This window comes from Aspergillus flavus, chromosome 5 (genome assembly GCF_009017415.1).
Source record: "Aspergillus flavus chromosome 5, complete sequence".
NCBI classification, from domain to species: Eukaryota; Fungi; Ascomycota; class Eurotiomycetes; order Eurotiales; family Aspergillaceae; genus Aspergillus; species Aspergillus flavus.
The window spans coordinates 1239630-1263103 of NC_092408.1; the positions used below are offsets into that span (position 1 = coordinate 1239630).

The 23474-nt window shown below is 48.5% G+C and overlaps 11 protein-coding genes across 11 annotated transcripts; 8 read left to right on the forward strand and 3 right to left on the reverse strand.

The window, feature by feature from the left end:
* Positions 1-698: 698 nt before the first annotated feature.
* On the forward strand, positions 699-3092 carry F9C07_2222467 (membrane bound O-acyl transferase family-domain-containing protein). The gene is made up of 5 exons (XM_071509737.1): positions 699-990; positions 1062-1467; positions 1567-2132; positions 2285-2643; positions 2728-3092. The coding sequence occupies exons 1-4, from the start codon at positions 977-979 to the stop codon at positions 2298-2300; spliced, it is 1002 nt and encodes a 333-aa protein (XP_071364336.1). The 5' UTR covers positions 699-976; the 3' UTR covers positions 2301-2643; positions 2728-3092.
* Positions 3093-3986: 894 nt separating this feature from the next.
* F9C07_6500 (uncharacterized protein) lies at positions 3987-4826 on the reverse strand (the record flags this gene model as incomplete). Its single annotated transcript, XM_041286296.1, has 1 exon — positions 3987-4826. The coding sequence occupies one exon, from the start codon at positions 4824-4826 to the stop codon at positions 3987-3989; it is 840 nt and encodes a 279-aa protein (XP_041147420.1).
* Positions 4827-4949: 123 nt separating this feature from the next.
* Positions 4950-6828, forward strand: F9C07_2162451 (nucleoside-diphosphate-sugar epimerase). The gene has a single exon (XM_041286288.2). It carries the CDS (start codon positions 5686-5688, stop codon positions 6604-6606), a length of 921 nt encoding a protein of 306 aa, XP_041147421.1. The 5' UTR covers positions 4950-5685; the 3' UTR covers positions 6607-6828.
* Positions 6829-6870: 42 nt separating this feature from the next.
* F9C07_2284633 (putative oxidoreductase) lies at positions 6871-8467 on the forward strand. Its single transcript, XM_041292736.2, has 3 exons — positions 6871-7278; positions 7328-7729; positions 7780-8467. The coding sequence occupies exons 1-3, from the start codon at positions 7062-7064 to the stop codon at positions 8292-8294; spliced, it is 1134 nt and encodes a 377-aa protein (XP_041147422.1). The 5' UTR covers positions 6871-7061; the 3' UTR covers positions 8295-8467.
* A 14-nt stretch (positions 8468-8481) lies between these two features.
* Positions 8482-10984, forward strand: F9C07_1638002 (putative flavin-binding monooxygenase). The gene is made up of 3 exons (XM_041292737.2): positions 8482-9209; positions 9266-9526; positions 9581-10984. Exons 1-3 carry the CDS (start codon positions 8895-8897, stop codon positions 10883-10885), a joined length of 1881 nt encoding a protein of 626 aa, XP_041147423.1. The 5' UTR covers positions 8482-8894; the 3' UTR covers positions 10886-10984.
* Positions 10985-11529: 545 nt separating this feature from the next.
* Positions 11530-12939, forward strand: F9C07_2162458 (uncharacterized protein). Its single transcript, XM_071509304.1, has 2 exons — positions 11530-12098; positions 12157-12939. Exons 1-2 carry the CDS (start codon positions 11624-11626, stop codon positions 12828-12830), a joined length of 1149 nt encoding a protein of 382 aa, XP_071364337.1. The 5' UTR covers positions 11530-11623; the 3' UTR covers positions 12831-12939.
* F9C07_2284635 (coenzyme dependent N5,N10-methylene tetrahydromethanopterin reductase) lies at positions 12940-15052 on the reverse strand. The gene has a single exon (XM_041286297.2). It carries the CDS (start codon positions 14468-14470, stop codon positions 13019-13021), a length of 1452 nt encoding a protein of 483 aa, XP_041147424.1. The 5' UTR covers positions 14471-15052; the 3' UTR covers positions 12940-13018.
* Positions 15053-15198: 146 nt separating this feature from the next.
* F9C07_2284636 (putative oxidoreductase) lies at positions 15199-17150 on the reverse strand. Its single transcript, XM_041292749.2, has 4 exons — positions 16479-17150; positions 16386-16426; positions 15890-16332; positions 15199-15836 (listed from the first exon to the last, which is right to left on the reverse strand). Exons 1-4 carry the CDS (start codon positions 16737-16739, stop codon positions 15298-15300), a joined length of 1284 nt encoding a protein of 427 aa, XP_041147425.1. The 5' UTR covers positions 16740-17150; the 3' UTR covers positions 15199-15297.
* A 281-nt stretch (positions 17151-17431) lies between these two features.
* On the forward strand, positions 17432-19778 carry F9C07_2258619 (uncharacterized protein; the record flags this gene model as incomplete). Its single annotated transcript, XM_041292738.2, has 4 exons — positions 17432-18326; positions 18404-19132; positions 19188-19588; positions 19637-19778. The coding sequence occupies exons 1-4, from the start codon at positions 17976-17978 to the stop codon at positions 19776-19778; spliced, it is 1623 nt and encodes a 540-aa protein (XP_041147426.1). The 5' UTR covers positions 17432-17975.
* Positions 19779-20098: 320 nt separating this feature from the next.
* On the forward strand, positions 20099-21336 carry F9C07_2284638 (uncharacterized protein). Its single transcript, XM_041292739.2, has 2 exons — positions 20099-20585; positions 20639-21336. The coding sequence occupies exons 1-2, from the start codon at positions 20224-20226 to the stop codon at positions 21174-21176; spliced, it is 900 nt and encodes a 299-aa protein (XP_041147427.1). The 5' UTR covers positions 20099-20223; the 3' UTR covers positions 21177-21336.
* A 535-nt stretch (positions 21337-21871) lies between these two features.
* Positions 21872-23473, forward strand: F9C07_6492 (DUF895 domain membrane protein; the record flags this gene model as incomplete). Its single annotated transcript, XM_071511477.1, is given in 5 exon segments — positions 21872-21952; positions 21972-22115; positions 22175-23100; positions 23152-23248; positions 23315-23473. The coding sequence occupies 5 exon segments, from the start codon at positions 21872-21874 to the stop codon at positions 23471-23473; spliced, it is 1407 nt and encodes a 468-aa protein (XP_071364338.1).
* Position 23474: the final 1 nt, after the last annotated feature.

The following is a 23474-nucleotide window of genomic DNA, read 5'->3' on the forward strand; positions in this document are numbered from 1 at the left end:
TTCGTCACCTGACGAACTACGAGAGGTATGCAGAGACATGGAAAAAGATCTTACTCATGCTGGACTTACGATTGATGAGAGAAAGACAGTCCGAGAAACGAAAGAGGTGTCATACTGTCTATCCACCGATGGATGCCGTCCCGACTAATGCGCTCCTAGGGCTTGGATTAAGTGCGCCTAACAATAACTTCCTTGCACTAGTCTTAGCGTTTGCCTACACTTCTTTATAACCTGGCTATCGTTCATTTACCATGTCTCTAACTAGATGGGTTCTAATTTGAGTCGGTGGATACGACCAGAAATTTCGGCTAGTACCTCAGATACCTGCCACCTTGCCTTACAGGCAATAGTCAAGAGAGTCCAGCAGGTTGTGGGCAATTCCTTGCGCAGCGATAGAGGCATAAATACCTCCACATTCTTCAATTTCCATGGCGTGCACGTTGGGGTCGCAATAGAGTATGGTTTCATTATGAACCCTATGAGGGAGATAATATTGAAATGCCACCTATTGATGCTCTTGTTCTCTTATTTCCACCGAATGTAAGGATTGGTAGCAATTGTTGTGCAGTTCAACTACGGCGTTAGGTTCGGATAAACGGATGTAGCTCTGCAAGCATTAGGTCATGAGTCATGACTAAGTGCGCCAACACCAGGACCCACAGCCCGAAGGATCTAGTTATTAGCAGCTTGTCTCAGCACTATATGAACCTCCACTAACGTTTATCTGAAAGTTGGGGGCCATAAATGGGCGCCTTGTTGCATTATTCTGCACCATGTTGGCTGTGATGGGCATGGGCCCTGGCTAAAGAGGTGCAGGTTTTCGGCTCTGTTACAGGATACGAGGCAGAGTTCGGCCAATTGGTAGGAACGGAAGGGAATTTAGTGGAACAAAGGGTTAACTCCTATTGCAGACATCTATATCCCACCGCTTGACTTCTTTCACCTCAGTGTCCCCGATCAACTTTCCAAACACCTCATGCTGTTCCTGAAGTGCCTCATCCTCCCAGCGCTCTTCGCCTGCTCAAGCGCATTATTCTATGTTGCCTCCACCTCCCATATAGAGGTCGACTGTATCTCTCGCCACTGCTGTTCGGCAGCGCGATCCTCTCACTGCATACGAGCCCCTACCTAACATGGCTCACCGGTATGAACGTGCTGTGGGCGCTCTTCGCCTGCGTCTGGATCCAACATGCAGCAGCCGTCCGCTACTTTGACCAACTAAGAGTGCCCCAGACGGCATCTCCATGGCTCGCGATATACAAGATCTGGAACGATCCACAGCGTCGCATGAGCACTGGACTTCCACCACGATACAAGCGCTCCATTTCGTCCCCCAGTCGAATAAGTTTCACATTTCACCGACTCGCCAAGATCATCCTCTGCTGGGCCCTTCAGCTCTTTATTATCGGCCCCCTAGTTCCACTTTATTTCAATTTCACCGCGCAAGACTTCGCCCCCTCTCGCAAAGTCTTCCTCCGCCGCCTCCTACCCCTCCACAACAACCATCATCCCATCACACTCCGCGAGATCCAAATCCGCCTCTTCCTCTCCATCTACTAGATCTAGACTGCCTACCTCATGCTCAACCTCTGCAACGCCCTCCTCTCCATTATCTTCAGTGTTATACTCCGCCTCGACACCCCCAATGAATGGCAACCCCTCTTCGGCAGCCCCCTTCAAGCATGCAGCATCCGCCGCTTCTGGACGAAGTTCTGGCACCGCCTCACAGTCTCCTGCTGCGCTTCCTCCGGAACACAGGTCACCCGCCGTCTCATCGGCATGACACCAGGATGCCGAAGCGAGAAGATCTTCGTCGCATTCTGGACGTTCTTGCTCTCCGGGCTGTGCCATGTGATTGCCGACTGGCAGGCAGGCGAGCCGTGTCATCCGCACGACGATCTGCTCTTCTTCGTGGCCAACTTCATGGCCAGTGCCTTGGAGCTGCTTGTGGTGCGCAGGCTGGAGCGCGTGAAGGGATATCGTGCGGATCATGATAAGGATATTTGGTCGGTATTGTTGAAGACTACCAATAGGGTTGTGGGGTATGTTTGGGTTTTGGGATTCTTTTTCTGGATCACTCCGAAGTGGCAGTATCCAAAACTGTATGCAGTTTTGACGCAAGTCCAGGGATACTAGGGTTGGTAGTAGTCAGTAGTCAGTAGCATTATTGATGAACGGGGTCGGTGATCAAGGAGTCGGGTCATGTCACCGATCTCTGCCGTCAACGGGCGCTATTGATAAAAGAAAAGAAAGGAAAGAAGAAGAAGAATATATTAAATCAAACCATCAATATTGTATAATTCTTCGCACACCAGAAAGATGAATATTCCAGTAAATGCTCCGCATCGGACACTAACAGCGTTGTCTTTGACTTGGCAGCCCCCCAAGGTGAATAAATTAGGGCTTCCGCACGCCGTACCACCGCAGGCAGTCACCTAAGTGTCGCGTAATCTCCCTCACCACGGCATACGTGTCACATGATCGCAAATCTACTGGGAGAGATTACGCCCCATCATTCACCTGGACTGACCACTAGTCCATAACATAATAAATTCAAGGGAAGCCCAAGCCTGCTAAGGCTAGAAACAGTGTTTGCCGAGTAGTTCCTATCTGCTACCATCTCGCCACAACAACTCAATCACGGTAAGTCCTCATATTAACACTCAAGCCCAAGGATAACAAAACTCCACAAGGAAAATAATTCTTTAACTAATTCCATACTTTCAGTATAATTATTACTACCACTTTACTCTACACGCTGGCTGTTTCCGTGGCCAAACCAGGAAGGAGAACATTTACGGTTAATTCTGGGGAGAATACCATGCTAAACTGGCTCCGCAAACTCTTCGGCGCGGACAACGCTGCCCTAGACCGGAGGAGCCAGCAGCGTCGAAGTCGGAAGCGAAGCAAACAGATGCGTGCTCGTGAACAAGAACTGCGCAGACAGAACCAGAGGCAGGAGTTAAAAGGCGGGAAGCACAGAACGCCGTTCTTTTGGGGGTCGCCAGGTGTTACTACCCCTGTGCATCAGACCAGGATTTTTGAATAATTGCAGGCGTTTACTCTGGTTTTTTTTTTTTTTTTTTTTTTTTTTTTTTTTTTTTTTTTTTTCCTCGTTATGTATTTGTTGTTGAAAGTAATAAGTGTACTAGAATGTTCGAAAAGGTATTGTTATCAGCCCCCGAGTCCAGCTTCACTGGAACGCACCACGACAACATCCAATCATTCTCGGCTGCTGTGGAAAAGGGCTGCTTGGTTTGTATATCTCTACGGAAATGTTTTATCAGGCAGTTTGGAAACCTAGAGACAACTGCGGGATTTCATATCACCTACAGAAGAAGTAAAACACGAGGTCGTGTCAAAGTCAGAATGGTTCTTGGAACACAATGGTTTGATCTGATCCGAGAACTTCAGCTTGCGAGAGACGAGGGACTCAGGACCAAGTTCGGTGTGGCAGAGAGAAGACGCGGAATACTACGTGGTAATATGTGTCGCCCATCCGCTCCGCTTCCGCCCCGCCCGCTGCTATGCGTGTCATGTATCATAACATAGCCCCATGCGCTCTCCACGCCTCTGATTAATCCATCACGCCGTCCCCTTGGCCGTCCCCCAATTAACAACCCCCAGGTCGCACTATAGCGCCAAAAGTGGCCAATTTCTCGAAAATCTATTTTTTTTCTAGAATAATAGGTCTACGTGTTTATTATCCTCTTTTACTCTTTAATCTACTTTTCTTTTATCATAATATAAAGCTTCTATAAAAGTAGAATTAAAAAATAACGTGTAGCCAAATATAAAACAGCAAGATTTTAGTAAAAAATCTGATAATCCAAAGTTTTGCCCGTTAGCTAGATTTAGTCCGCCATAGCCCAGGTCACGGGGCAAGTGGAATTGCCTACTTTTAGTTGACTACCAAATAGAGTAACTGTAGCGCTCTTTCAGTATACTACAATCTATTCAGCGATATATCTACCAGACCTACATTCCTACTTAATTTCATAGAACCCCCTCAACCCATCAAACAACTCCCCAAAAACACCCCCATGCCACCCCCTCACCTCCTCCCACTCCTCCCGCGGCAAACAAACACTAAACATCCTCAACCAACCCCCCACAATGAAATCCGCATAGCAGGGTTTATCCCCCAAGATAAACGGTCCCGTCTGATTTCGGACAAACAACCTCGCCAGATCCCCCAGCGTCTTCTCAAACGAGTCCATAATCCCCCGTCTCGCCTCGCCGGTGACATTGAACGCCTCAAATGAGGGCATCCCCGCCCGCCGACAGAACTCCGCCTTCGACGCCTCCGCAGTCTCCGGGTTAAACGGTAACCCCATGACGTTGAGGATCGTGTGCGCCGTAAACGCGGCGTCAACATGCGTATTGAATTCAGCATAGCGGATGTACCTCTCCCGTCTCGCAACCTCACTAAGCTCAGAAAGCGGAACTAGCATAGCCGTATTGCTAGTCCGGAAATCCAGCTCTACACCCTGAGGAAACAAGTCTCCGCCCACACTGGGGTACGTCTCGTGCATGTACACCGCAATATCGAAAGAGTCGCCGATTTTGGAGTTTGTGGCGGTGTCAACCAGTACAGGGAGGGTGTAGAATTCGCTCCCGTCGGCGAATTTGCGGCCTGCGGGGATACCCAGCGATTTGCGGGTTTTGGCGATGTCTGGCATGTCGATCCATGTTGTTTTGTAGGGGACGGACTTGAAGTTTAGAGTCTGGCGGGTTTTTGTTGGGTTGGGGGAACAGGCGTTCTCCGATACGGGCTCGCGCATCAGGATGTCGTAGACAGTCAGTGTGGGAGTGGAAGTGGACATTGTCGATCAGGTGGCTGGCGATGATCAGTATGGGGTGGATATTTGAGAGTCTCTTCCAATCTGTAGATGAACACGTCAAGTACAGTGGAGGTAATGACTTTTTGGCACGCCCCTAGTGCGGGGGGCGGGGTGTACCCGTCCTACCGCCTACTGTTTTTGCAATAGTAAGGGACACAAGCATATTATATATATGCACGCGCGTAGTTGAATAGAATAATATACTATTTGATATCCTTTTGAGCTCTATATAATATAACTAAACATAGAAACTATAAAGTGTTGACTCCTCAGATTTAAGCTTGTCTATATAAAGCTTTATTCTATTGGCTGGGAATAGAGTTGTTAACGGGGCGGAGAGTATTGAACTTTTCAGTGCTGTGTTAAAGCACATGTACTGTCTATCAGCAGGTACCTGCTACTGGAAGATTCGTTGTAATTCGTTCACTCTCATTTAGCCTTTGTTTGTACTCTCATTCATTCCCATGGACCTGCCTGGTGGCCCTCTTCCAGTGAGTAATATGAACGCATCTTGCATGTATGTAAACAATGAAGTGAATGCCATAAAGGACGGAGTGCAGGTATACCTGACATTTATCGTAAGACCCATGAACATGGAGATCTATCCGCTAACTACTGGAATATACTGCATTGATGTATGTCGATCTAACAGCAATGTAGGGCTCATATTCACCCAAGCTCTTTTCCCCGCTCTGCCCCGCAATGGATGGAAAAGCATATATCCACCATCAGAGCGAACAGCAAGATTTCTCTGAGGACATCAATACTCTCACAATCCCCTCAATAACCTCTTACCAAGGTCGATATTCCCGGATCCACCGTCACCACCTCATATCACACCATGTCTAAGCGAATAATCGTAACCGGCGGCTCCGGCAAAGCAGGCCAATATGTCATTCACCATCTTCTAGCCCAGGGCTACTCCATCCTGAACCTCGACCTGAACCCGCTCCCACCTCCACTAAACGAAAAAGTCCACACTTTGAAGGTAGACCTCACAGACAATGGCCAAGTCCACGGCGCCCTCCTTTCACACTTCCGCCTCACCGAACCGTTTCGCGAACCCCATCAGCAAGTCCCCGACGCCGTCATCCATCTGGCCGGATACGCGCGCAACATGATCGTCCCTGATACAGAGACATACCGAGTCAATGTACTCTCATTTTACAACGTGATCGAAGCGGCCTGCCGGATCGGCGTGAAGAAGATCGTCCTGGCGAGCTCCATAACCGTGTACGGTGTTACCTATGCAGAAGGGGATGTCGATTATCCATCTTTTCCCGTGGATGAGGATGTTGATGCGAATCCGATGGATGTGTATGCTTTGTCTAAGGTCTGTGGGGAGCGTACGGCTCGGAGCTTTGCGCGACGGTTTGGCAATGATATTTATGTCATGCGATTAGGAGCGGTGGTTGCGCCGGATGAATTCCAAGAGAAGTTCGATGGATATGTGGAGAGGCCGGAGGAGTATAAAGTGCATGGGTGGGCATATACAGATGCAAGAGATATTGGACTGATGTTTGAAAGATGTCTGGTGACGGATGGGCTAGGGTTTGAGATTTTTAATGCGGTCAATGATGATATTACTAATTTCGCCGAGTCGACTATGGCGTTCTTAGAGAAGATGTGTCCGAACATACCGATTACGAGGCAGATGGAGGCTAGGGAGGCTCCGGTCACGAATAGGAAGTTGAAGCGGGTGTTGGGCTTCAAACAAACGTGTCACTGGCAGGACTTGTACATAACAGCGGGCAATCGATAAGGCACTGTGTTGAGAATGAATACATGCTACATAGGGTAGCCTGAAGAGAATCTTTATAATATTGGAACCTAGCTGATTGGGTGGTTGATGAAGAATTTCGGACACTTGGTGGTGATAATGTGGTTACTCCTTCACACTCACCAAAAGCAGTGGTATCCGGCAGAGGGAAGCCACGGTGGCTCATAAAAGCCCGGTGACTATAATTAAATGCGTATTGTAAGGGAGTAAACGCAGCTCAGTGCCCTTGATTTCTAAGCAGAACGATCGTGCAAGATTTCCCGGTTAGATTAAACCTTCAGTTTGATTTATAATAGAGCAATTCTATCCGAGCCCCGATATTTTCGGCGTGTATATAGTGTTGAGGAATTCCTCTTCCACTTAAAATGTACCATGGACTTAGAAGACCTGGAGCACATCTTACAATTACGGTGAAAATAATCACAAATTAACAGAACATGTCTCCTATCCGAGTCGGTTTGATCGGACTGCCTAGTGCTTCGGGAGAGAATTATGAGGGCACTTCGTGGTCTGTTAACGCCCACTTGCCCTTCCTCACCAAGTCTCCCAATTTTGAAATTGTTGCGCTGCTGAATAGCTCCGTGGAGTCTGCACAAACGGCAATCCAGAAATATGGCCTACCGAACGAAACCAAGGCTTACGGTGACCCGCAAGGTCAGTCCCTAATACACGTGTAGTGAGAAAATACTCATGGTGACAATAGATCTCGCCAACGACCCTGATGTGGACCTCGTGGTCTGCAGTGTCCGCGTTGACCGACACTTTCTGACTGTGCGTCCTAGCCTCATCGCTGGCAAGGCAGTTTATGTCGAATGGCCACTAGACCGTAATCTCGAGGTGGCCCAAGAGATGGCTACTCTAGCGACAAAGCATAATGCGCGTACCATCGTAGGCATACAGGGCGCCTTTTCGCCGATTATTCGTAAGATGCGATCTGTTATCGAAAGCGGGGAGATAGGACGCGTCCTGGCTAGTACGATCACCGGATCATTTGGCAATAACGTTGATGCAGAGAGCAAGAACGTACGGTACTTTCTTGACCGGGATATTGGAGGAAATCCGATTACTATCCATGTTGGTCACAGCTTGGAGTACATTGCTGCCGGTGAGTAGCCCGAAGGACATGTTTTGGCTGGATACTAACACGGTTTCCAGTCCTCGGGGAATTCAAGACTCTCAGGAGCTTTTCGTCAATCAGCCGACCGACGATAGATATCAAGGACTACAGCGTTGGAGACACCGGCAAGGTCATCGAAGCGGGCGCTCGCAATACTGTCCCGGATCAGATTCTCGCTTATGGCACCGTTGAGCCTTCCGATGCAGCAGTTACTGTCAAATTCCATGCTGGAAAGGAGTTTCCAGGCCAGCCTCGACTAGACTGGCGTATTCAAGGAGAAAAGGGTTGGCTGCGGTTGGCCTCCCCGTTGGTGTCTTTGAATGTCGGCGGCCCGGGAATTAAATTGGAGATCGCGAGAAATGAGACAAACACGGTAGAGGAGATACTACCGGAGGCAGATGAGTGGGATGAGCTACCCGTACCGGCTCAGAATATTGCCCGTCTGTATGAAGCCTATCGCAAGAATGAGTGGCATCCCACTTTTGACTGGGCGTTAAAGAGGCATGAGGCGCTCGATAGGATTTGGAAGGAGTTTGATGCAGAGAGCCATTAGGCTAGGCAGGAATGAAGGCGGAAGAGATAGAATAGTTTGCCAATGTCTGAGGTACTCATCCTGCACTACTCCAAGTTGAATAGCGAGATTTATACGAGATAGCTCTGATGAATGAAGTGTGGTCATATTATCGCGTCAAGATAACCAGAAATGGAACTGATATTGAGTCTGGACTGTTGGGGTCAACTCCAAGGCCCCGCAATTGCCGTAAATATAAAAAAACAAATAACAATCCTTCTATTGGTGATTCTTATCACGACAGCGATAAAATACCGCTGCCTTTTGAAAATTACGGAGATCTGCGCGTTATTCCTTGGAAGGTTTCTGACACCATTGGCTCCGGCGATGATGTGACGCCGCTACCCGGCAAGCCTGCCAAAATGCAACACCAAACATCATATCGCAGAGTGGCTGTCGATGGCGTGCATGTGGTCTATAATTAGTGCTCTCATTGAGGGGTATCCCGGGATTCGAGCCCCGCGATGATGAGCGCAATTAAGCTCCAACTCGCGCAACATCACCTCGGCTACGATATTTAAACACGCAGTTGGAGACTCATGCCCTCCTAATCAGCTTATTGTAGAGGATCAACATACCATCATGGCTGCGGTTGAAGTATCTGTTGTATCGGATAGGAATATCCCATTGCTAAACGGCCACGCGCAAAGTCACACGCCGGTCGCTGTTTCGACAGATATCAAAGGGCCGGTCGCGTCCACTGTCATAGAGAAAACAGAAGAGGTTGCTCCGCAAGGAAGGCCTGCTTTTGAGCTAGAGGATCATCCAATTGATGAAGTTCGAAATATCAAAGTTGGTGTCATCGGTGCCGGCATAGGTGGTATTACTGCTGGCATTCTCTTGCCGGCTAAGTTACCAGGCCTTGACCTCCGGATCTTCGATAAGAATGCGGATGTGGTAGGTATTTTTATACCCTCGTGTAGTAAAGTGTGAGAAGTATTGACTAGTGTCAGGGAGGCACATGGTACGAAAACACATATCCTGGTGTACGATGCGATGTGCCAGCGCATGTATACCAGTCTGGATTTGCACCTAATACGCAGTGGACGGAGGAGTTTGCACAGGGACACGAAATTCGGGATTACTGGCAAGGGCTTGCCCGCAAGTACCAGGTCTACAAATATATACGGCTGCAACACAAGGTAGAAGAAGCCATATGGGTTCCTGAAACAGGAAAATGGCGTGTCACCGTCCGGGATATCGGCATAGGAAGGGTACAAACGCTTCTTCACAACCCTCACTAAAGTAATAACACTGACTGGAACTAGGTATATGTGGAACATCTTGACGTCCTGATTAATGCGATCGGTCACTTCAACGATTGGCAACTACCCAACTATCCCGGCATTGATCAATACACGGGTACCATTTTCCATTCCTCCCACTGGGATCATGACGCCGACCTGAAAGGAAAGAGAATTGCTCTTATTGGCAATGGGGCGTCCGGTCTCCAGGTTCTGCCTTCGATCCAGCCGGTTGCACAGCATGTCGATCACTATGCGCGTAACCGTACCTGGGTCGCAGACTCCTTTGGCACGACTGGTGTGCGCCGACTTGAACCGAACTTGTTCTCTCGCGAACAGCTCGAATCGTTCAAAGACCCTGATACATATATCAAATATCGCAAGAGTGTGGAAGAAGGATACTTCTCACGTTTTGGTGCAATCTTCAAGGACTCGCCGGAGAATCAGGCACAGCGAGACACGTGGACGCAATTAATGCTTCAGCGTATTACTGAGAAACCCGAACTGGCAGATAAGATTCTACCTGAGTTTCCGCCAAACTGTCGACGAGCTACACCAGGGCCTGGTTATTTAGAAGCCTTGACCAAAGATAACGTGAGCTACATACAGACGCCTATCGAACGATTCACAGCGACAGGTATCGTGACAGCAGATGGTGTTGAAAGGCCTGTCGATGTCGTGATTTGCGCCACCGGAGCCAATGTTGACCATGCGCCTCCATTCTCAATCATTGCGAATGGAATCGATCTCAAGAAAGCCTGGAAGCACGATGGTTTGTGGGGATTCCCCTACAACTACCTTGGTATCGCAACACCAGGCTTTCCGAATCTTCTTTGGATCGGTGGTCCGCATGCCACAGGCCACAGTGGAAGTGTTCCGAATAGTATGGAGAACCTGGTGACTTATATCGCCAAGGTCTTGCGAAAGATCCGCAGCCAGGGAATCAAGTCGATGGCTCCATCTAAGCAAGCCACTGACGATTTTGTTGAGTACTCTGACACATTCTACCCTCGCACCGTATGGACGGGCAACGACGACTCGACCCCTGGGCAGAAGAACTGTCGGTCTTGGTATAACGGTGGCCGTCCCGGTGGACGAATCCATGGTCTGTTCCCTGGAAGCGCTGCCACATTGAACTATATCCGACGGGAGCCACGATGGGAGGATTGGGAGTACGCATATACCAACCCGAGCGGCAATCGATTCGCATATTTCGGCAATGGCTGGACCAGAAGAGAAATGTATTTGGACGCAGATTTAGTGCCACATGTGAAGCGGCCTGATACAATAGATCTTACTACGTATATGGAAGGTTGGTGGGATGTTTGATTGTTTACGATGAATTAGCCCTAGTCAATCTTGCTTAGAATATGCTATACCAGTGTGCTATACGAAAGTTCCCTTCTACTACATTTACCTTGACCTAAAGAGTCCCTACGTTGCTGATAATTTGTTTTGCTGATGACGCAGTTAAGTCGCGTCGCTTGAGTCACTCCATAACATCATCTTGACAAGTAGACTCAAATAATGGTATCCATTTTTTCTCTTTTATTCGGTTGCTCAGGGTGTCTCATTTTATGGTTCTCTTTATCGTGTCGCCGAGGAGAACCTGCTCTCCATAACCTTTGTCTTCGCGATCCTATAATTCACACTTCTATGACCATTCTATATAACAGCGACATAGACCAGGAAAGTACCGGTCTTGTGCTAAACCATTTCCTCACACCTTTAATGAAGACAAAATACTCAATCAGGACGACTACTAGCATGTTGCACTGGTATTCGCTAGTTCGAGAACTACGTCTGGCGATCCTAGGGATACTCATACGGCAGAATCATGGCTTGGCTCCTTACGCCACGGTCTGAAAGGAATGGCAGGCCGCAATAGAGAAGAAAATTTTCCACCGACTGAAGCTGCAACCCTCATGTCTACATGAATACGAATCCATGGTTCGCCGACGACGGAGTGTCGTGAAACATATCTGGTTAGATATACAGCTTCGTTCATACAGCTGTCGAAGTTGTCAAGATTTAGAGTCATGTTCATGGACATCAAGCAACAATCTCATGATCCGACCAGCGATCACGAAGCTATTTTCTATATTAAGCACCTGGGATCTAGTGGACGATGGTCTGTCACTAGAGCTCAGCGCACAATCCCCCAGCGATTCAGAACACTGGTTTAAGACCAGTTATCTCGGGGCCGATGGCGAGAATAGAAATGACGGAACGGGAGTTTATGGGAAGAAAGCTGCATGCACCATTCATGATCCGAAGCACGAATGGGTTGACGGTCGGCAGGTGGCTGTGCCTGATGGATACGCTATGTTACGACTCTTCGAGAAGATTGACTTGAGATTCAAAGAGGAGCTTCCCGAGGTCCACGCAGTCACAAAACTTGTACTGCGTCGGCAATGCCGTCGTCGTTTTGTGCCTAGAGCTCTGTGGGCTCTGTTGGACAAGCTTCCTCGACTGAAGCACATAGTATACGAGCCATGGACAGTATTGGACAGAACAGTTCAGGAACTGCAGTATGATACAGGTAACGGACTATGTTGCTTGCCCTTATTAAAGAGTCTGGACTAACCTCTACGTTATAGATTATAAAGGCATGATCGAAACGCACTTACCTAAAGGTGTCAAGAAAATATCACTATTTGAAGATTACAACGAGGGGTATGTGACACTAGTCCGACGAACAACATGCCTTCAACCAGACCTTGTCCGGATAGCACAACCTGCAGTTGGTGCTGCTTTGGCATACAGGAGCCTTGACGGCGAAGAGCTTTACGTTTCGTTTATGGTCGATGCTCAGCACTTCTTTGAAGCCCGTCAGCCGCCTTGGACTTGGACCAGTCTTCAGACTCTAGTGCTGACATCGCCGCTATTAGCTCCTGCAACAAATCACAGGAAAATCTCAGGCTTATTACAGGACGCTGGGGAAGCTGCCCTTAGGATGCCAAGGCTGCAAACTATGGCACTATGGAACGGTGGCAAGAGAGACGCGTGCGGATTCATGTTTCGTAAAGGGCGCAACAATCCAACAATTACTCTGCGGAGCACATGGGATATAAATCTGCAGCATAAGACAATCAAGGTCTGGAGGAGGGTAGCATCGCTAAACGGACTTCGGATTGAAATGAGAATGTCTCGTGGTGATATAATCAATTCCCATGGCGATGCTATCTATCACTTAGGCTTGAACCATGGAGTCATCGACCCAGTATCTTTATGGCAAATACGAAAGGAGGGAATAGGTCGAGGGTTACCATGAGAGGTTGACATATTCGGAGATATGTGGATTGTCTTGGTGCCACAGCGATCTGTTGGAACCTACTGCATGTAATTCTATTATTTATATCACCACATTCGGGTGGACCATGAGCTTGTATAAAGCAAGTTGCCCTCAATTTCTTGATATTGTGCTTTTCTACTTAGACTGCATAATGCATTTTCACCAATTCATGTGTTCTTTTCTAACGCGTACTTTGGGGTCTCCTCTCCTGCATGCCAGACATACTTAGCCCCTGGGTGAGATTGAGGCAGTCGTGCCTGTCCCTTCTCCCCATACATGTTCTCGCGGAATGTGCCTCCCTTGACGGCATAATCCGTGTGGAAGATCCCTCGCTTTTGCAACTCTGGGATCAAATACTTTATAATATCATCAAAGGTCTCAGGGATTGAGGCATAGCTCAGATTGAACCCATCCACATCGCCAACTTCAACCCACCGCTCCAATTCATCCGCGACTGTCTTCGCGCTTCCAATAACCTTCGCCCCATTTCCTCCCATAATCAGATATTCGGAGATAGTTTTCTTGTCCCATTTCTTGCCCTCAGTCCCTGGTACTGTACTAGCCCAATGATTTACCATACTACGGATCGCAGGCTGCTCCACGAACCGGAAATCCTGGTCGTCCTCATATTTCGACAAGTCATAACCTGACCATCCACCGAAAAGAGCGAGAGCGCCCTCGGGATCTCCATACTGAGCCAGCTCAGCGAACTTCGCATGAGCCGCCTCATCAGTCTCGGCCACAATAGCCAGAATACCAGCCACAACCTTGATAGAAGCGGGATCCCGACCCTGTGCCTGCGCCTGCTGGCGAACATTATCGACGGACGGTCGCACTAGCTCGGGCTTTTGACCGTGTAAGAAAATAGCCTCGGCGTGCTTTGCCGCAAAGGCCTTGCCTGCGGTGGAGGTACCGGCTTGTAGCAGGAAAGGCGTGCGCTGCGGACTTGGCTCACACAGATGTGGTCCTGGGACATTGAAATATTTTCCTTCGTGATTAATCTGCCTGACAGCTTTGGGATCGGCATACCCGGCCACTCCATCCTTGACATTAACAGCATCGTCGCGCCAGGATCCCTCCCAGAGTTTGTATGTGACATCGAGGTATTCATCTGCAATACGATAGCGCTCGTCGTGCTCAACCTGCGTATTCAGGCCGAAATTACGCGCTGCGGAATCCAAGTACGAGGTCACAATATTCCATCCCACGCGACCGTTGGTCAAGTGGTCAACAGTTGAGAATCTTCGAGCGAGCGCATAGGGAGCATCGTAGGTCGTCGATGCCGTTACGCCGAACCCGATCGACTCGGTCGCAGCCGCCATCGCGGGAACACTGTACAGTGGGTCGTTGATGGGGAATTGCGCGCCCGCAGGGATGGTTGGATCGAGGTTGGCTGGACCTTTGTAGACATCATATCCTCCTAGCACATCGGCGAAGAAGATCGCGTGGAATTTGGCGGCCTCGAGCTTTTGTGCTAGGGTTACCCAGTGCTGGAGCGATTTGTAGGCGCCGCCTTGGTCCTTTGGGTAACGGTGGAGACCTGGGTTCAGGTGAGAGGGTGATTGCATGGCAAATGCATTGAGGATGAGTTGTTTCTTGGGTTTATCGATTGAACCCATGGTAGTTGCGATCTTTGTGGACTTTCTGCGTTATGGATAGGGTTCGATATGGGAGAGGGTTGAAGCAGTTGGCTGTGTGAGGCACATTGCTCATAGCAAGGTATCAGGGAATATATAGGGGTCTTCGAGGCCGATCCTGGTCGGCCACCTAGTCTGCGATCGCATTGATGTGTAAACCCAATTGCAAAAAGCTCATTGTTCAATCAGCTCAGCTTCAGCTTCTCTCGTATCCCACAAGGCGACCCAAGGTAATTGGCTTAGGGCTCCGACGCGACCCCAGTACGATTACCGACTGCAACGATAATGGCCCATATACGGATTCTCGTGTGGCCCGAATGTTTTACAAAGTTGAAAGAGAACATCCGAGTTGGAGTATTATTCCCATTGATAGCTGGTACTCCAACGGGGTCTGGATCTTCCATCATCCATGCCGAGAGTGTCGCAATCGGCGATCCGAGGCACGTCTTTGCCGCCGCTTATTCGTCCACCATCACGCAAGGAGCCAAGGGATCCTCCATGGTATTTCAAGAGAGACCTTCTCTGTGAGGGGTAATTATCATTACTGTAAGCGGGGTGTCTGTGGATTTGCTGTTTGAAGGTGGATGTCGCACCCACATGCCCGGACTCTAGTTATATACCGCGTTGACAATTCTACTTGTAGTTAGTCGGAGTACAATGATTATTATAGTTCGTACTTTGTAGTGTTTCTTGATTTTGAGCATTAGACATGAAGTGCTAAGATTTCTTCAAATGCATTCTATTATAAGGCATCTAATGAACATATTTCCGGCGTCTAACATAATAGTAATCAAGTATAGCAATATATACTATCCCGCAAGATCAACGACAATCCGCTTCCCCGACGCTGTACCTTGTCGAAGCAGTTCTAACGACGCATTAACATTACCCAAGCCTCCGTCCGTGCGAATAATCTCTGGTAGTTGTAGAGCGCCCGAATGTAATAGATCCTCCAGCCAGGAGACCATCCGCTCCCCCACCTGCGGCGACGTATGGAACAATTTAATCGGAACTGTATGGTAGATGACATTGGAGCCTCTATCCTTGGGGAGACCTGTTAGGCCCAGGAGATGAGCGTGCGACCCGTCTTCGCGGACAGCATCGTCAAGCGTTTGTTGAAGTAGAGTTGCAGTGTCTTTGCCGACGATGTCAATGGCATATCGGAGCTTTCCCTTTGTCAATCCTTTGATGATGTCGACTGCGCGCTGGGTGTCGTGTCGGTCCACTAGAGCATCGGCCCCTAGATCAACCAGTCTCGCACCGTGACGGGCAATATCTGCCACGCAGATCACTTTCAGCCCAGCTAGCTTAGCAAGTTGTAACGTGATGTATCCAGTGGTGGTAGAGGCTAGATGAGTCAGTCTAAAATGACTCCGTCTGAAAGGAATGGGGAAAACTCACCTCCCCAGATGGCGATCCAGTCACCGGGCTTGACCTTTTCAATCTTGGAGAGACCAGAATAACACTCATCTCTGATATCAGCTGGGATAGTATCAGTATCTAACTGGCGAACCACTTCTGTGAGATCCGGTCCCGGGCATGCCGACGCGTGGGAGAAGTCTAATCCAAGTGAGACGCCCAAGGCAAGGGCAGACGCCACATAAGCAACGCCTAAGGAGGCGGAAGCGTGGATACTTTGGGTTGGTGGGATGCGTGCAGCATTGAAATGCGTCGCGATAGCATATTCCTGGAACGCCGCCTTTCGAATATCGCGATAGTCGGTGGACGGGACAAGAACTATGTCGCCCTCTTGTACTCGTGAGGACCTATCTGCCTTAACGACAACACCGGCTAAATCGCGCCCATTAACCCATGGTAGACTCGGAATGCCGAAATTGAAAGCTCTACATTGTGGTGATTAGTCGTGCTCTGGAGCCAATATTATAGGAATACTTACGGGCCCTTCCAGTCGATCGGATTCAAACCAATCGCCACAATCTAAGGTTTATCAGTACCTGCATGTCCAGCCCTGGAAAACTGATTGGAGTACCTTGACCAGGATCTCGTCCTTGTTTGATATTGATGGAATCGCATGATCGGTCACCAGTGTGTACTGTTCACGCGCAGCCTTCAACAAAAGGGCCCGCTGAGTGGCCCTTCCTAGCTGTGGTCTGATTTCCTCCTGCACATTAGGATTGGCAAAGGTAGGTTCCGAGCGCTGTTCCGGGTAAATCTCTTGATATGAAATAGTTTGCTGCTTCTCGCTCAGCGTAACGAGAGGCGCATATGTCGATACGGCGGTCATCTTCATGAATGCGGAAGAACTTTTTGGGGTAAGTACCGAGTGATGAATGTGTAAATTGTCACTTCCAGTCACATATATAGAGGTAGACCGGCTATCGGCACCGCACTCGACCAGCGTCTAGTAAGAGATAGAGGAGCCGATCCCAGCATTGGAGTCGCCACGCGACACATAATGGATCCATCCATCCAAGTTACAGTATAGCCACGCCCTACGTATTTTTTAAAACCTGCCTTGATCTTTGTTTGTCTCCTTGGGGGATGATTTCTAATATTTGGGCATTGCGAATCGCGGGGTTGATATGACGTGATGCATGGTTATCAGGAGGGAATATTGTGGAGGATCTTGGCTGTCATCCCTTTGCAGCTTGGTAGATGAATATTGTTCAAGTATTAGCCGTAGATCACTGTTGCAGATGGGCCTTTCATTTATATCCAGCTGCTCTACTAGTCCTATATGAATATGTCATCCCCGGTTAGGGTTCTTAATGCTACCATGCGTCGTACGCAGTTCAACATCATGGGCAAAGTTATAACTTTGGCGATTACATTGAGCCAATAGAAATGTCCGATGATGTGATTCAGGGCAGTGATTGAGGAATAATCACGACCACGTCGTTAATAATACATGTTTTGCGATAATCTCAAAGGTTCACCGGGTATGATCACCGAGATTGATCTTTCACAATTAAATCATAGTGCGTTTAGAATTATCAGGCTAAATTCAGTACTACGTAAAATAAAGTAGAGGGTCCTTATGGCCCCTATGTGGAGTAAGTCCATACCAAGGGATATTGTAGGTTTATCATCAGTGCTGGCCGTTAGGCTTCAAGTCCAATTGCAAAGTTGGCTGTTTGACAGTTAATCAGCTCCCTCACTGGATTCCGCATGCTGACCAATGCCGCCGGCTTCCGAGGGCTGTGATGTGTCTGATCTATTGATAATGTCGACCACTCAGCATTCCAGGAACCACACACATAACTCCTGACCTGAATGACGTGCCTGGGAATCATGGAGGGTGACCTCCATATCAGTGCCGGCTCTGCTGACCTGAATGATATCTGTTAACATGCTGAATACCTTGCGCTTGTCTTGATCTTAGTTTTTACCTAAGCCCAGTGACTAGAATCGCCTGAACAGTTAGGGAAGTGATATCAACTGTGCCAGACATACCTGGTCCTGAAGCAAGGGGTTGGGACTTGAATTAAACAACAACAACGGGTGCTTTACGAGCTCTGTTATCGGAATGAGCAACACAGAAATAGAGCCCTTGTTGGACTCTGCTGCTCCTGGTTACGACACGGTACATGACCCAAGTTATGATTCTCCCCCTGATGCGCTACACTCGGGCTTCCAAAACAAATTGCCTGAGGCGCCCTCCCATCGGAAAGCGCTCAACTGGTCCAGTGCATATATACTTGTCATTTCGCGTGTCATCGGGAGTGGCGTGTTTGCGACCCCGGGGTCGATCGTCAAGTCGGCGGGAAGTATTGGACTGACGTTATTATTATGGCTTGTCGGAACCATCTTAGCGGCCTGTGGAATGGCTGTATCAATGGAATTTGGATGTATGCTGCCTCGCTCCGGTGGGGATAAGGTAAATCAGTGTTCTATTTTATGCTTTTCTCCACTTCGCATTGGTTGCAGATCTGAATGTTTGTTAACTCTCTAAAGGTATACTTGGAGTACGCTTATCGAAGGCCTAAGTTTCTCGCATCTACTCTCATCGCTGTACAAGCAGTACTATTAGGCTTCACGGCTAGCAACAGCATTATCTTTGCGAAATACACACTGTTCGCTTTTAACATCGAACCGACCGAGTATCAACATAAGGCACTCGCTGTTGGCCTTCTAACCCTCATCACCATTGTCCATGGCTGCTTCCTCAAAACCGGAATCTGGATCCAGAATATCCTAGGATGGGTCAAAATCTTCCTCATCATGGCCATGTCTTTGACTGGAATTTGGGTTATTCTTCTGCGTCCCTACGATGAATCGATGAGTGAATCCGATCGTGTGGTCACCAACAACCCATTCGCATGGGATACACTGTGGGAAGGCTCCAACTGGAGTTGGAGCTTGATTTCAACGTCAATCTTCAAGATCTTCTATTCATATGCGGGACTGAACAATGTCAACAACGTCCTCAATGAAGTCAAAGACCCGATCAAGACGGTGAAAACGGTTTGCCCAGCAGGGCTTCTGACTGCAGGCGCTCTTTACTTCCTAGCGAACATATCCTACTTCCTTGTAGTTCCTCTTGATGAGATCAAGAACAGTGGGGAACTTGTTGCGGGTCTTCTGTTTGAGCGACTTTTTGGGGCACATGTGGGCCGAGTGCTTTTCCCGTTGGCCATTGCTATTTCGGCGGCTGGAAATGTGATGGTAGTGACATTTGCTCTGGTATGGACACCGGGGGTCGCTAGTCGAATATCCTTAAGCTAATCGTGCATACCAGGCTCGGGTAAACCAAGAGATTGCTCGTCAGGGCTTTCTACCGTGGTCGCATCTTCTATCCTCCTCGCGGCCTTTTAACTCTCCTCTTGGGGGACTTCTGGTACACTACATACCATCTATTCTTGTGATTTCTCTCCCGCCTCAAGGAGATGTTTACAACTTCATATTGGACGTCGAGGGTTATCCTGGGCAGATCTTTGCCTTGGCAATCACGGTCGGTCTTCTGATTGTCCGACGACGAGAGCCATTCCTTCACCGTCCATTCAAGGCCTGGACTTGGGCAATATGGTTACGTATCGTGGTCTGCATTGCTTTGCTGGCGGCTCCTTTCTTCCCTCCGCCAGATCGGAAGGGCGATGTGCATTTCTTCTATGCCACGTACGCTATTGTTGGAGCTGGGGTGTAAGTGTCCTACTACTGGCTTCCATTTTGCACAGCTAACTGAATCAGGATTTTATTTGGCATCGTGTATTGGTATATATGGACAGTTTTACTACCACGATGGGGGAATTATCAACTAGAAGAGGAGAAGGGCGTGCTCGAAGATGGGACGGGCATTACAAAGCTTGTTCGCTCGTATAGAATCACCTAAATTTGGATATGTAAGCGCTGACGTCAAGGCGTTATATGGATTAGAAATGCGTAAACTTATAGTTCTGCCCTGGTGACCTTATTGAATCTCATTATTAATGAATCTCGGTCCTCCTATTCGCCAGGCTTTGTGGATGGTTCTCTATTGCGTCTTTTGTAGTATTTCAACGATCATACTTGCATAGTATCCTTGCTTTGTCAAAGCTCCAATAGGCCTATTTTACTTTTATCACCCCGAATCGAATGACACATGCATCTGAAACCTAGGTGATGGCGTGCGAATCTGACAAATGCCAATTCTTCTCCACGTTTCACCAACGGCCGTGTATAAAAAGTAGCTATTCACCTTAAATCCATAGTGTAGATCAAAGCATAAACGCTAGAGCAAGTTTTGAACAACATCGATCCTCTTAGTGAACGCTTAGCTTCATACGACGCGAACCACCATGGCCTCTGCTGCAGTTCAACTCCCGCCTAGTCACGAACCATCGCCACTTACACAGAAGACGTCTGCCCCTACCTCCTCGGAAAAGCCCCGCCACGTTCAAACCAAACTGTATTTTCTGAAGGAGCTTGAAGATGGCTCCCATCTCACTCCAAACTATGTCACACGGCCTGAGACCTACGAACGGCCCTCCGTTGAGCTCGCTGTGACCGTTCACGACGTGAGCGGCCATGAACTGGACTACACACTGGATAAAAATGGCTTCCAGTACTACTACCACGAGAGCCGTGAGAAGGACTTCCTTGACGATGAGAAGATCGCAAGAGAATACTACCCAGAGACTGAGCAGCTGTTGAAAGACGCGTGCGGGCTACACAATTTCCCCCAATTTTCAAAAACTAACTAACATACAACAGAACCGGTGCTTCCCGTGTCTTCATCTTCGACCATACCATTCGCCGTGCACCCAAAGATGTGAGGGCTCAGTCCACGCCCCAACGGGGACCCGTGCAGCGTGTACACATCGACCAGTCCTACGAAGCGGCGAAAAACCGTGTCTCGTACCATCTTCCTGAGGAAGCTCCCGAGCTCCTCAAGGGACGCTATCAGATCATCAATGTTTGGCGGCCTATCAAGCCGATCCTCAAAGACCCATTGACCGTCGGGGATGCTCATACGCTTCCGGATAGTGACCTCGTGGGTATCAAACTTATCTATCCAAACCGTGAAGGTGAAACATACGCGGTTAAGCCCAACCCTGATGTTAAATGGTACTATCGCTACGGCCAGACCCCTGATTTGGTCACCTTGATCAAGTGCTTTGACTCCAAGACAGATGGCCGGGCCCGTAGAGTTCCTCACTCTGCGTTTGTTAACCCGGAGACTGTAAATGAGGAGCCAAGGGAGAGTATCGAAGTGAGGGCTTTGGTTTTCCATCCGGATGATCAGGAGTAGAGTTGTATTACTACAATTTTTAGTTTGTCTTCTGCTTTGCATTTACACTGTTATGTGTGTTTATGATTGAGAATGAATACTTCTGAAGCGCTAGAGCAATGACAGTATGCTTATTTTAAATTGGACTAATGATTATTCTATAACTCCGTTTCACATCATACATATTATTGTTTCAGACTTTTACCGGTCAAGTGTTGCGTCTCCGAATGGGTGTCTTTCCTCGATCAAAGTAGAAGAACAAAGGATGCAACATGAAAACAAAACTGTGGAGAATAAACTGCATACATGTACCAAATGAAATAGACTTCTGGTAATTTTCAGTTCGAAAAGCAGAATTCGTATGGACATTGGCACCCTGCTCTAAGTATTGTACACAATTTGCTAAAATGCCGTGCGAGCACGTAATCGAGCACTCCAACGGCAACATCGCGAAAGCCGCTACGGCATTGATCCTGCAAAGCCTACACGTTTAGCGCAATAGAATACCATTCCACCCTTGGATTTAACCATCTTATTGGACTAGACAGGGTCCACGGCTGCCAGTTTACTTGCGCGATAAGCTTAGATTGTCATCTAGACGAGAGAGCTCGGTAGCTGTAACTTGTACATAAATCCCACCATGGCTTCGGATTTTCTTTCGTTTTCGGCTGGCGAATATCCATACATTCAACGGTAGCTACGGTGTTGTTTTCAAAATGTCTCACGAAAAAGAGGATTTTCGATCGACAGACGAAGAGGTTGGGAATAATCCTGTCCCTTCAACACAAAACCATCCGGGTCAGCTGACTGCCCCAAGCCCCAATGGCAATGCTAACAGTAGCAGTGAAATGGTATCGCTCAACGTTCTACAATGCTCTTATTTTGGGATTGTGTAATTTTCTTGCCCCTGGAATATGGGGAGCCATGAACTCGGTCGGCGGAGGAGGGTTGGAAAAGCCGGTCAGTAATCTCCAACGGGCCTTCTCCTGTGACAGGGAATATTGACTCCAAGATCATAGTATCTTGTCAACGCAGCAAATGCCCTGACATTCTGCCTCATGGTGCTTTCTTGTTTCTTTGGCAGTATAGTTGTCCGCTACATCGGTATCAAATGGACGCTCATTGTCGGCACGATGGGATACGCCCCGTATGCTGCGGGTCTCTACACCAACAACCGATTCGGCACTGAATGGTTCGTTCTCTTCGGTGCCGCTCTTTGCGGCCTCTCTGCTGGCATTTTCTGGATGGCTGAGGCTGCCATTGCCATCTCTTACCCGGAACCACACAATCAGGGCCGCTTCCTAGGCTTCTGGTTGAGCTTTCGCGTCGGCGGTCAGATTTTGGGTGGTGCGATTAATTTGGGCATCAACTCCAACCGCGACACGGCTGGTAGTGTCTCATACGCTGTCCTCATCGTTTTCATCGTCCTACAGGCACTTGGTCCTTTTGCCGGACTACTACTAAACACACCGTCTCAAGTGCAGCGCACGGACGGACTTCCCGTGAAACTCCGCATAGCAAACAGTCCACTTCACGAGATCAAAGAGACCACAAAGCTCTTCTTCACTCGGAACTTCCTCCTCATCGTCCCCCTCATTAGCCAAGCAGTCTTCACAGAAGCAGTGATGTTCACCTATCTCTCCCTGTGGTTCTCAGTGCGGGCTCGTGCATTAGGATCATTCCTAGGAGGTATCATAGCCCTAATCCTCGGCAACCTACTAGGCGCCTTTCTGGACACCAAGCGTATTTCCCTCAAAACCCGAACCAGAAGCGCCTTCGCGACAATCCTCACACTCCAAGGCGCATGGTGGATATGGGGTACTATCATCGTTACAGAGTTCAAGAAAACCCAGCCGTCGTACGATTGGGCCGATGCGGGTTTTGGCCGCGGCTTTGCACTATACTTGTTCTGGGTTGCGGGATTCCAGCTAAACTATATGTTCTTGTAAGTCTTTGCAGGAGCATGCATGGGTAAACGATACTGACGACTAACCAGGTATTTTCTTATTGGTAATCTGGCTGAAGATGAAGAGGATGTTATTCGTATCTCTGGTCTACTGAGGGGTACGGAGTCGGCGGCTCAGGCGGTTTCGGTTAGTTGTCAGCCCCGTATTGCCTTTTTTTTTTTTTTTCTGAAGTATGCTGATGATGGGTGGTAGTATGGACTTAACGCTGTTACGATTATGGCTTCGGTTGGAAGTGTGTATCTTAACTTTGGGCTGTGGGCTATTTCGCTGCTACCTGCGTGGCTGGTTGTCAAACATGTCGGGGTCACGCTGGGGGATAAAAAGATTCAGAGGGAAACAAGAGTAGCCTAGA

Bases quoted from the DNA above. Each gene is read 5' to 3' on its own strand.
- F9C07_2284635 (XM_041286297.2), bottom strand. From the start codon at position 14,470: ATGGGTTCAATCGATAAACCCAAGAAACAACTCATCCTCAATGCATTT.
- F9C07_2284638 (XM_041292739.2), top strand. From the start codon at position 20,224: ATGGCCTCTGCTGCAGTTCAACTCCCGCCTAGTCACGAACCATCGCCA. The intron at 20,586-20,638 runs GTGCGGGCTACA...AACATACAACAG, and splicing joins GAGCAGCTGTTGAAAGACGC to AACCGGTGCTTCCCGTGTCT.
- F9C07_2284636 (XM_041292749.2), bottom strand. From the start codon at position 16,739: ATGAAGATGACCGCCGTATCGACATATGCGCCTCTCGTTACGCTGAGC. The intron at 16,427-16,478 runs GTACTCCAATCA...GATAAACCTTAG, and splicing joins AGGACGAGATCCTGGTCAAG to ATTGTGGCGATTGGTTTGAA. The intron at 16,333-16,385 runs GTAAGTATTCCT...ACCACAATGTAG, and splicing joins CCGATCGACTGGAAGGGCCC to AGCTTTCAATTTCGGCATTC.
- F9C07_2162458 (XM_071509304.1), top strand. From the start codon at position 11,624: ATGATCCGACCAGCGATCACGAAGCTATTTTCTATATTAAGCACCTGG. The intron at 12,099-12,156 runs GTAACGGACTAT...TCTACGTTATAG, and splicing joins GGAACTGCAGTATGATACAG to ATTATAAAGGCATGATCGAA.
- F9C07_1638002 (XM_041292737.2), top strand. From the start codon at position 8,895: ATGGCTGCGGTTGAAGTATCTGTTGTATCGGATAGGAATATCCCATTG. The intron at 9,210-9,265 runs GTAGGTATTTTT...GACTAGTGTCAG, and splicing joins TCGATAAGAATGCGGATGTG to GGAGGCACATGGTACGAAAA. The intron at 9,527-9,580 runs GTACAAACGCTT...GACTGGAACTAG, and splicing joins GGGATATCGGCATAGGAAGG to GTATATGTGGAACATCTTGA.
- F9C07_2162451 (XM_041286288.2), top strand. From the start codon at position 5,686: ATGTCTAAGCGAATAATCGTAACCGGCGGCTCCGGCAAAGCAGGCCAA.
- F9C07_2284633 (XM_041292736.2), top strand. From the start codon at position 7,062: ATGTCTCCTATCCGAGTCGGTTTGATCGGACTGCCTAGTGCTTCGGGA. The intron at 7,279-7,327 runs GTCAGTCCCTAA...TGGTGACAATAG, and splicing joins GGCTTACGGTGACCCGCAAG to ATCTCGCCAACGACCCTGAT. The intron at 7,730-7,779 runs GTGAGTAGCCCG...CACGGTTTCCAG, and splicing joins CTTGGAGTACATTGCTGCCG to TCCTCGGGGAATTCAAGACT.
- F9C07_2222467 (XM_071509737.1), top strand. The intron at 1,468-1,566 runs GTCTTCCTCCGC...TACTAGATCTAG, and splicing joins ACTTCGCCCCCTCTCGCAAA to ACTGCCTACCTCATGCTCAA.